The sequence below is a fragment of the Eimeria tenella genome, genomic scaffold (genome assembly GCF_000499545.2).
Source record: "Eimeria tenella Houghton genomic scaffold, Eth_scaff180, whole genome shotgun sequence".
Lineage (NCBI taxonomy): Eukaryota > Apicomplexa > Conoidasida > Eucoccidiorida > Eimeriidae > Eimeria > Eimeria tenella.
The window spans coordinates 1-10,443 of record NW_013541631.1 but is presented as its reverse complement, the minus strand read 5'-3'; the positions used below and the strand labels follow the sequence as shown (position 1 = coordinate 10,443).

At 62.1% G+C, this 10,443-nt stretch overlaps 3 protein-coding genes across 3 annotated transcripts; 1 reads left to right on the top strand and 2 right to left on the bottom strand.

Moving 5' to 3' along the window:
• Window positions 1-279: 279 nt before the first annotated feature.
• Window positions 280-597, bottom strand: ETH_00024920 (3' exoribonuclease family, domain 1 containing protein, putative; the record flags this gene model as incomplete). The annotated part of the gene is made up of 1 exon (XM_013373899.1): window positions 280-597. One exon carries the CDS (start codon window positions 595-597, stop codon window positions 280-282), a length of 318 nt encoding a protein of 105 aa, XP_013229353.1.
• Window positions 598-1,310: 713 nt separating this feature from the next.
• Window positions 1,311-7,530, top strand: ETH_00024915 (phenylalanyl-tRNA synthetase beta chain, putative; the record flags this gene model as incomplete). Its single annotated transcript, XM_013373898.1, has 14 exons — window positions 1,311-1,368; window positions 1,576-1,681; window positions 2,042-2,171; window positions 2,394-2,509; window positions 3,101-3,275; window positions 3,745-4,146; window positions 4,544-4,686; window positions 4,916-5,082; window positions 5,381-5,637; window positions 5,886-6,029; window positions 6,301-6,402; window positions 6,618-6,780; window positions 7,033-7,260; window positions 7,460-7,530. The coding sequence occupies 14 exons, from the start codon at window positions 1,311-1,313 to the stop codon at window positions 7,528-7,530; spliced, it is 2,262 nt and encodes a 753-aa protein (XP_013229352.1).
• Window positions 7,531-8,231: 701 nt separating this feature from the next.
• On the bottom strand, window positions 8,232-10,310 carry ETH_00024910 (enolase 2, putative; the record flags this gene model as incomplete). Its single annotated transcript, XM_013373897.1, has 3 exons — window positions 8,232-8,705; window positions 9,125-9,804; window positions 9,905-10,310. 3 exons carry the CDS (start codon window positions 10,308-10,310, stop codon window positions 8,232-8,234), a joined length of 1,560 nt encoding a protein of 519 aa, XP_013229351.1.
• Between the last annotated feature and the right edge of the window lie 133 nt (window positions 10,311-10,443).

Genomic DNA, 10,443 nt, shown 5'->3' with positions numbered 1-10,443 from the left:
GCAGCAGCAGCAGCAGCCATGCGGGGCCCCGTCGCAGGCTGCGAAAGGGTCTTCACCGAAACTGCAACTGCTGCTTCCGTCGGGGGGGCCCCCCTTGCATCCAGGGGCCCCACAACAGTGGCCAGCGCCACCGTCAGGCCCTGCGTGCAGCACACACATCCCACTCTGCTGCTGCTGCTGCTACTGCTGCTGCTGCTAGTGGTGCTGCTAGTGGTGCTGCTGCTGCTGCTGCTTGTGGTGCTGCTGCTGCTAGTGCTGCTGCTGCTACTGGTGCTGCTGCTACTGGTGCTGCTGCTGCCGCTGCTGCTGCTGAGGACTCCCCACCTGCGAGCACCTGGCGCTGCCTCGGGGGCCCCTCAGGGGCCCCAACTCCACAGAAATTGGCCTCAAGGCCTTCGCACTCAGCCGGCCATCTGGCCTCAGCGCTGTGGGCAATCCAAAGAAGGTCTTTTCTTCTCTGGGGCCTTCGGGGGCCCCCAGGGGGGCCCCCGGGGGGGACCCCGGGGGGGACCCCGGGGGGGCCTCTTGCAGGGGGGCCTCCCCGGGGGGCCCCACAGGGGCCTCGGTGGGGGGCCCCGGGCTTATGGCAACAGACATGAAGCCCTCAAACCCTACTGTGGTTCGTAGAAAGGAATGGACCTGCCTAAAGGGGCCAGGGGGCCCCAGCAGAGGGCCTAGGGGACCCTTGTCTTGTGCTGCAGCGGGCTGGGGTGTCCTAAGGGGGGCCCTTGTGTGGCTGCTGCTTGCTAGGCGTTGCTGCAGCAGCAAGCTGCTGCAGTGCTGCTGCTGCGCTGAGGAAGAAGGAAGGGGGAGGCGCTGAGGTCGGGAATACCCACACAAAGTTCCCGACAAGGCTGCTGCTGCTGCTGCTGCTGTTGCGGCTGCTGTTGCGGCTGCTGGAACTGATGAAACCAAACACATATATGTTTTTCTGCTGCTGCTGCAGATTAGAGACGCTGCTGCTGCTGCTGCTGCTGCTGCTGCGCATGCATCGAGCCTTGGGGCCCTGCTGTACTAACGAGTCGTTACCCCACGGGGCCTCTCCGAGCGTAGGCGCTCCAGCCCAAACCCTAAACCCTAAACCCTAAACCCTAAACCCTTGGCTGAGGGCTCTAACACCTGGGCCCCTGCTGCTGATTTGCTGCTACACCTCAAGCCCGGCGTGTCGCTGCTGCTCGAGGACTTGCCGAGTGTCTGCATTCTTTCTTTTTTTTCTATTTTCGTTTTTTCGAAGTGTCTGTCTTTATTTCTTCTTTCGTTTTTGTTTTTTTCGTTTCATCTTTTTATCTCCATCTTCTTCTGTTTCTGGAATGCCGACCGTTCCCGTCGTGGCTGAGGAGCTCTACGAGCGCCTTGGCAGGATATACAGTCCGTCTAGGGTTTAGGGTTTAGGGTTTAGGGTTTAGGGCTAGGGGCGTAGGGTTTAGGGTTTCCGCGAGCAGCGCAGCACACACGCCTAGGCACACCTCTGCTGCTGCTGCAGCAACGCAGCCGGGAGCGCCGCTGAGGGTCTGGGAGTCGGGGCTTAGGGTTTAGGGTTTAGGGTTTAGGGTTTAGGGTTTGCGGCCTCTGCAGCTGACGATGAACTGAACAGCTTGTGCTTCGCCTTTGGGGTGGAATTGGATGAAGTGGTGGAACTGGAGGGTCAGAAAACCCTCAAAATAGATGTCCCAGCAAATAGGTAAAACCCTAAACCCTAAACCCTAAACCCTAAAGTTCGCCTGTCACCTTTTCTGTGGCAGGGGGCCTCTCTTCATGGGGGGCCCCCTGGCTTGCTGCTGCTCCCTTTGTGCTGCTTGGGGGCCCCCAATTAGGGTTTTGGCTGTGAGGGCCCTCGACGTCTCCAGTCAACTTTTTAGGGTTTGGGGACCTCTTCTAAACCCTAAGAAAGGGTTTCGCTGTTGCTTCCGTGCTGCTTACCTCGTCTTTTCCTCTTTATTTGGCTGTCTCCCAACAGTTTCTCGGCGCCTAGGGTTTAGGGTTTAGGGTTTAGGGTTTAGGGTTTAGGGTTTAGGGTTTAGGGTTTAGGGTTTGCGCGCAGGTACGACTTGCTGTGCGTGGAGGGCCTCGGAAGGGCCCTGAAGGTCTTCACCGCAAAAGACCCTTTAGGGTCCATCCCCTCTTTGCGGCTCTCGGGGCCCCCCAAGATTACGCTGCACGTCAAGGCGTCCGTAGGCAGCAGCACCTGCTGCTGCTGCTGCTGCTGCTGCAGCTAGTTGTTGGCCAGGGCGTTTCTGTGGCGCTTGGTCGTTCGCAGCGGGGTCGCCTACAGAGGCGATCCCACTCCCCTAACTGTCGCTGCCTTGCTGGTGCCACTGCTACTGCTGCTGCTGCTGCTGCTGCTGCTGCTGCTGCTGCTGCACCGCTGGGGCCCCGCTGCTGCTGCTCTGCAGGCCCAGGGGCCCCGGCCCTTCATCGCCTGCGCGGCCCTTCGAGGTGTCCGCCTTAACCCCAGGCGCCTTCAGTCCTGCATAGAGCTTCAGGAGAAGCTCCACCACACTCTGTGCAGGTAGGGTTTAGGGTTTAGGGTTTAGGGTTTAGGGTTTGGGAGGCGTTCTTGTGGGGAACAGGGTTTTGGTCGTTTTGTGCATCCCACGTTTCACTGCCTAGAGTTTGATTTGGCGGGCTTAGGTTTTAGGGTTTAGTTCCAGTGGTGTAGAGTTTAGTTTCGAGGGTTTAGGGTTTGTCTTGAGGGCGTGGTAGCTGAGCCTCAAGGGTTTGAGTTGTGTTTTGAGAATTTGGTGATTTGGCGTCGTGTTTAAAGGGCCCAGAGCTCGCTTTTAGACCTAGGGTTTAGGGTTTGCTGCAGCTGCGTGCCGGAAGGGTTTAGGGTTTGCTGCGGCTGCGTGCCGGAAGGGTTTAGGGTTTGCTGCAGCTGCGGGCCGGAAGGGTTTAGGGTTTGCTGCAGCTGCGGGATCGGAGGGTTTAGGGTTTGCTGCGGCTGCGTGCCTGAAGGGTTTAGATGTGCTGCAGCAGCGCCCCGAAGGGTCCGGGTATGGCGTGGCCGGAGTGTTTGGGTTGGCTGCGTGGGGTTCAAGGGTTTGCGGTTTGGGCGAGGGCTTAGGGTTTAGGGTTTAGGGTTTAGGGTTTGCGGCTGCAGGCGCCGCACCCTCGTGTCCATAGGCACTTACGACTTGGCCCTGCTCCAGCCCCCCTTTTCTTATGGGGCTTATCCCCCCCAAGAGGTTTTCTTCCAGCCCCTCGGCTGCAGCGAATTGCCCCCGATGAAGGGCCCCCAAATCCTCACCCACTTCGCTGCACATCCGCAGCTCAAGGTACTTCTCTTCCCTCCCGAAGGGGCCCCGGGGGCCCCCCCAGGGGGTCCCGGGGGCCCCCCTAGGGGGCCCCAAGGGGCCCCCTGGGGGGGCTGTGCAGGGCCCCCTGGGGGTGCCTTGGGGTGCCCCCTGGGGGTGCTTGGGGCGCCCCCTGGGGGTGCCTTGGGGGGGCCCCGTGGGGGAGGAGCCCCTTAATCCTGGGGCTTCCAGGGGTTGGGGGGCCCCCAGGGGGCCCCTGAGCCCTGTGGCTGCCAGTGGCCTTGGGGGCCCCCTGAGCCCTGTGGCAGGCAATACCCTTGGGGCCCCCTGGGGGCCCCCTGACCCGTGAGGCTTGCAGTGCCCTTGGGTGGGGCCCCCCAGGGAGTCTGCTGAGCTGCAGGCTTGGGCCCCTGGGGCTGCTTGCTGTTGGCTGCTGCTGCTGGGGCCCTTTTGCTGCTGCTTGTCCCCTTGTTTCCTTTGGGCCCTGCAGCACTTTGTCTCGTTTTGTGTCTCTGTTGTGGCCGTCTCTCGTGCTGCACATTTGCTGCACTTTGCTGCTGCTGCTGCATGCTTTTGCTCTTTGGGGCTGCTGCCTCCGTCTTTATGCGGGCCCGTGGGCTGCCCTCTGGCCCTGGCAGCAGCAGCAGCAGCAGCAGCAGCACGAGCAGCAGCAGCAGAGGGCGCTGGTCTAGGGGGAGTTGCGGACTCTTGTGAACTGCCGCTGCTGCTGCTGCTGCTGCTGCAGCAATACCTGCACATGCTGGAGGGCCAGCCCCGACTCTACCTTTTGAAAGACTCAAAAGGCCAAGTCCTTTCTATGCCTCCCCTCATCAACGCCGAGGGCTGCAAACTGACGGCGGACTCCAGAGACATCTTCATTGACTGCACTTCGGTGAGACCCGGGGCCCGAAGGCTGCAGCAGCAGCAGCAGCAGCTGCAGCAGCATCAGCAGCAGCAGCCACAAACCTGCATGCAGCCCCGAAAACCCCCCTCTAGCTGCATGCAGAGTCATTCTGGGCCCTGGTGGCTGTTGATCTGCGTTTAGCTAGCTAGCTGTGCAGCTACGAGAATAGCCATATTGCTCTCATTATGCATGCCTTTGAGCAGCTGGCTAGCTAGCTGGCTAGCTAGCTGGCTAGCTGGCTAGCTAGCTGGCTAGCTAGCTAGCTGGCTCCGTGGCTGGCTAGAGAGAGGGCGAATCGTAGCCACACAGGGCCACACAAATACCCCTTCGCGAAGTCCTGAACCACGTCCTGCTGCTGCTGCTGCTGCTGCTGCTGCTGCTGCAGGTGGAAGAGAACAAGGGCCAAGTGGCACTGAACACGGTGGTGGCGATGCTGGCGGAGTACTGCGAAGAGCCTTTTGCTGTGGAGCCAGTGCGGGTGGTTTACGAGGCGGAGGGCCGCGAGCTGGTGACTCCTTGCCTGGACATGTGAGGCCCCAGCGCAGCAGCAGCAGCAGCAGCAGCAGCAGAGGCAGCAGCAGCAGCAGCAGCGGTGGAGCCCACAGCTAGGCCAGGACCGCAGCAGACAGACAAATGGAGACACACAGACGCACACACAACCACTCCGGTGTGAAACCCAGAATTACGTCCTGCTGCTGCTGTTGCTGCTGCTGTTGCTGCTGCTGGCTGCGGACGTGGGCTTTTTGCTGCGTCTTAGGCGCGAAATGAAGGTCCAGATGTCCACAGTGCGGCGCATTTGTGGCCTCCAGAACTTAGCAGCAGCAGAAGCAGCGCAGCAGCTGCATCGGCTGATGCTGCCGGCTCGCCCAGACCCTCACGACGAGCGCGACAGTCTCCTGGTTTCCGTGCCTCCCACCCGCACAGGTAGGGTTTGGAGGGTTTAGGGTTTAGGGTTTAGGGTTTAGCGCTAGGGTTTAGGGTTCAGCGTTTGGCGGCTTGCTCGAGCCCCAACCGCTGGGGGCCCGGGGCACAGCGGGGGCCCCCAGTCAACAGAAAGTGCCAGAGCTGCTGGACGCAGGGGCCCCAAGGGGCCCCCAGGGGACCCCCAGGGGGCCCTAGGGGGCCCCCAGGGGGCCCCAGGGGGCCTCCAGGGTAGCTGGGCCTTGTGGGCTGGAGGTTTGAGGGGGCCCCGGGGCTGAGTGTGGGGTTGTTGCTGCTGCAGATGTGATGCACGAGGTGGACGTGGCCGAGGACGTGGCGATTGGGATCGGTTTTGAGACGATCCCACGAACGGTGGCCCCGAAGTTGGCCTGCAACCCTCGCTCGCTGCTGAAGCAAAGTTTGAGGACTTTGTTGGTTTCTTTGGGATTCACAGAGTGCCTCACGTTTGCCCTTTGCAGCCAAGAAGAAAACGCAGAGGCCCTCAAGAAGCCCCTCTACCACCCCCACCAGCCCACCCCCGCCTTCGACCCCCTCGAAGTCCGCTGCTGCTGCTGCTGCTGCTGCTGCTGCGCTGCTGCTGCTGCTACATGGGCGCAGCAGCCGCGCAGGGAATGTGCGGTTCTTGGCTGCGCTGATCATAGCGCAGTCGAGTGCCCGTGCTGCTGCTGCTGCTGCTGTTGCTGCTGTTTCGCTTTGAAGGTACTGCTGCTGCTGCTGCTGCATGACCGGGGCAGCCGCGCAGCAAGTGACCTGCTGCTGGCTGCGCTTGCTGCTGCTTGCTGCAGCACCAGTGGGGAGGCATGCCCGTGCTGCTGTCGAACGCAAAGACACGGGAACTGACAGAGACGAGGACTCAGTTGCTTTCGGGACTTCTCAAGTCTCTCGCGACCAACATCGGCCGCAGGGAGATGCCCATTCGACTCTTCGAGGTTAGCTCGGCGTGAACTCGCTAGCTGCTAGCTAGCTGGCTAGCTATCTAGCTAGCTAGCTGGCTGGCTGGCTGGCTGGCTGGTTAGCTGCCTGGGTAGCTAGCTGGCTAGCTAGCTGGCCAGTGGCCAGAGCAGGGCGGGTAGTACAGCCGAGCTGCGGGAGACCCGAAGCCCTGCCGCCGCGGCGTGGCTAGCTAGCCAGGCAGTTGGCTAGCTAGATAGCTAGCTAGCTAGCTAGCTGGCTAGCTAAGCCTTTTCTGTGTTGCCTCAGATCGGAGACGTGGTGATTAGGGACGATAGGACAGAGACTGGCAGCCGCAACTTGCTGTACTGCAGCGCCGCCTTTGCTGACGAACACGGCAGCGGTCTGGAGGTGGGCCTCTGCCTCTTGGCAGCAGCATCTGTGTGCTGCTGCTGCTGCTGCTGCTGCTGTTGTTGCTGCTGCTGCTGCTGCTGGCTTCTTTTTGAGGGTGTGGCGGGTCGCGTTTGCTGGCAGTGCCTCTCCGAGGCTTTAGGGTCAAGGACTTGAGGCTAAGGGGTTATGGTTAAGGGTTTAGGGTTTAGGGTTTAGGCAGCACGTGCGCACAGGAGGTGCACGGGCTGCTGGACGCGGCGCTGGAGGCCATGGGGCTAATAGGGGATTATGTGGTGGCTGAAAGACAAGCAGCAGTTGCTGCTGGCCGCGAGGAGCAGCAGGAGGCCCTCAAGACTTTTGAGAACATGCGCATTTTCTCTCTAAAGCCTACGCAGCGTGAGGCTTCGCCTGCCGCTGGTGCCCTCCTGCTGCTGCTGCTGCTGCTGCTGCCGCCTATCCAGTTTCCTGCCCTTTGCTGCCTTAGGGCTGCTCCCTCCTGCTTCTCAGAAAGTCTCTGGGGGGACTTGGGCGAGTTCTAGCATCTCCGTATGCAGCACTTGCTGCTGTCTCGGTCCTTGTGCTGCTGCTGCAGCCTGCTGCTGCTGCTGCTGCAGCTTTTGCGGTTGTGTCTGCTGTGGGGCTCTGCAGTGCCGACGTTTTTGCCCGGCCGCCAGGTGGAGATCTCTGTGAGCCGCCGTACCTTCAAGGAGCGCGGGGCCACCTTCAAGCGAACAGAAGCAGCAGCGGAGCAGCAGCAGCAGCAGCAGCAGCAGACGAATGGTGCCTCCCACGCAGCAGACCCGGACTGCCTCACTCTGGGCCACATGGGCACTCTACACGTCGACTGCCTCCGCGCCTTTGGCCTTGCTGTTCCTGGTGAGGCACATATTGCTGCTGCGCTGCGCTGCTGGAGTCGCTTTTTGCTGCCAGCAGCTTCTGCTGCTGCTGCTACAGGCGGCCGCTGCTGCTGCTGCTGCTGGAGGCAGTGAGGAGGAAGCGCGCATGCTGCGAGGATTGAGTTTCTGGTGTCATCTTGCTGCTGCTTCTTGTTGCTGCTGTGTCTTTCTTGCTGCAGTTTCTCTTGTGGAGTTCACACTGGAGCCCTTCTTGCATTGGTTGCCAGAGACAGACCTCATATTTGCCTGAGGCCAAAAGCCTGCTGCTGTGGCGCTGCAGGAGCTGCTGCATAACAGAGGCAGCTACAGCTGCTGCAGCGACTTCTGCTGCAGCTGCTGCAGCCACTGCTGCGAAAGGGCCAAGTGCCGCAACTGACGCCGCGCAACTGCCGCGGCAGCTGGTGCAGTGGATCTCGCGCATTTACTGCAGCAACAACTACAGCAACTACTGCAGCAAGTGCTGCAGCAACTGTTGCAACAGCTTCGCTTTTGCTTCTTTTCAGCGCTAAGCTGTCTGTGCAGACAAAACAGCCCCTCATAATTACTGCACCCCACAGTCTTTCAATAGGAGTCCTCTGTAGCCAGTTAAAAGAGAGTATGGAGCAGTAGCAGCAACAGCAGCGACCACAACAGCAACAGCTACGCAGCAGCAACTCAAACAGCGGCTGCTATGTGGCAGCAGCAAGCAGGAATGCACAGCTAGGCAGCAGCAGCAAGGCAGCCCCAAAGTTCGTCCGCAGCTGAGCAGCGAATCTAGGCCAGTTACACCGCAAGGGCGACACTACAGCTACTCTGCACTTCTAAAACCCCAAGGGTTTAGGGTTTGGGGTTTGCGACACCCCTGAACTCCCGCGTCCTCGAAAGAAACAGCTAAAAGAGTCGAGTCTGTGGACAAATCGTGGGCAGCAGCGCGCGCGGCAGCCATCCCTCACCCCGCAGCAGCAGCAGCAGCTAGTTGGAGGGGTTTCGGAAGTTCTCGCCGGCGTAGGTGCAGCGGCCCTGGAGCTGCTCCTCTATGCGCAGCAGCTGGTTGTACTTGCAGAGGCGCTCGGACCTGCAGGGGGCCCCCGTCTTGATCTGGCCAGTGCGGAGGCCCACCACGAGGTCCGCTATGAAGGAGTCTTCAGTCTCGCCGGACCTGTGGGACACCATCACCCCCCAGCCGCTGGCCTGGGCCAGCTTGCAGGCCTCGATGGCCTCGGTGATGGAGCCAATCTGGTTCACCTTCAGCAGCAGCGCGTTGCAGGCCTTGTGCTGCAGCGCCTTGCGGATCCGCGCGGGGTTCGTCACCAGCAGGTCGTCTCCCACCACCTGCACTTTGCTGCCGATCTCCGCAGTCAGCGCCGCGTACGAACTGAAGTCGTCCTGGTCGAAGGGGTCTTCGATCGACACTATCGGGAACTCCTCAGACCACTCCTTGAACAGCTGCAGCCGCACCAGCAGCACCGGCAGCACGGCTTTCAACAGCAGCAGCGGAGCACTGCAACAGCAGCGGGAATACCGCAGCAGCAGCAGCGGCGGGAATAGCGGAGCAGCAGCAGCGGCGGGAATAGCGGAGCAGCAGCAGCGGCGGGAATAGCGGAGCAGCAGGGGGAATAGTGGGACAGCAGGAGCAGCGGGAAGAGTGCAAGAGCAGCGGGAAGAGTGCAAGAGCAGCGGGAAGAGTGCAAGAGCAGCGGGAAGAGTGCAAGAGCAGCGGGAAGAGTGGAAGAGCAGCGGGAAGAGCGGAAGAGCAGGAGCAGCGGGAAGAGCGGAAGAGCAGCGGGAAGCGCGCAGGAGGAGCAGCAGGGGGAGGGCGGAGGGGCGCAGCAGCAGCGACGGCGGGCGGAGAGCCCGCGGCCCACGTCCTTGAGCTGGTCGCCAGTCAAGAGCCTGTGGGCGTCGGCGGCGGGGCTCTTGAAGTCCAAGTCGTAGCTCTTGGCCTCCTTGCTGTAGAACTCGGAGGCGGCGACGTCCGCCATGATCTTGACCTTGCCCTCGTGGCCCGCAGCGCGAATGGCCTCGACCAGCAGCCCCAGCGCCTCCCTGGGGTCCTTGATGTCCGGCGCAAAGCCCCCCTCGTCGCCCACGTTGGTGGCCGCGAGCCCGAACTTGGCCTTCAGCAGCCGCTGCAGCGCCTGGTAGACCTCCGCGCCCATGCGCAGCGCCTCGCCGAAGCTGCGCGCGCCCACCGGCGCCACCATGAACTCCTGCATGGCCAGGCTGTTGCCCGCGTGCTTGCCGCCGTTCAGCACGTTGAAGCAGGGCACTGGCAGCACGAACTCGGGCGCCTCGTGGCCCGCGAGCTGCGCCACGTACTTGTACAGGGGGATGCCTTTCGCCGCGGCCCCGGCCCTGCACAGGGCCATCGACACGGCGAGGATTGCGTTGGCGCCCAGCACGCTTTTGCTCCAGCCCCACTCGTTTTTGCTGCCGTCCAGCTCCTCCACCATCAGCCGGTCCAGCGCTGCCTGCTCGCGGCAGTCCTTCCCCACCAGCGCCGGCGCCAGCACCTTGTTCACGTTCTCCACGGCCTTCAGCACCCCTGAGAGCCGCACACGCCGCTCGCCCTGCTGCGCTGCTGCTGCTGCTGCGGGGGGCGGGGAGCTGCAGCAGCGGCGGCAGCGGGGGCGGCAGTGGCTTACCCTTGCCGTTGTAGCGGGTCTTGTCGCCGTCGCGCAGCTCCAGCGCCTCGTAAATGCCCGTCGAGGCCCCCGAGGGCACTGCGGCGCGGAAGCAGCCCTGCTCAGTCTTCAGGTCCACCTCCACCGTCGGGTTCCCCCGAGAGTCTGCAGCAGCACCAGCACCAGCAGCGGCACTTGCAGCAGCACCAGCAGCGGCACTTGGAGCAGCAGCAGCAGCAGCAGCGGGACTTGGAGCAGCAGCAGCAGCAGCGGGACTTGGAGCAGCAGCAGCAGCAGCAGCGGGACTTGGAGCAGCAGCAGCAGCAGCAGCGGGACTTGGAGCAGCAGCAGCAGCAGCAGCGGGACTTGGAGCAGCAGCAGCAGCGGGAGTGGGGTGTTGCTGCTGAGCCTCAGCTTGGCCCCACATTGAAGGTAGCGGCGCGGGGGTGTACGTTCGTACACCCGGAAGCCGCGAAGTGGGGGCTGTGGGGTGCACGTACACCGCAAAGGGAGAAAGCAAGAAAACACAAACCACTCAAAGACACAAACCAGGGCGAGGC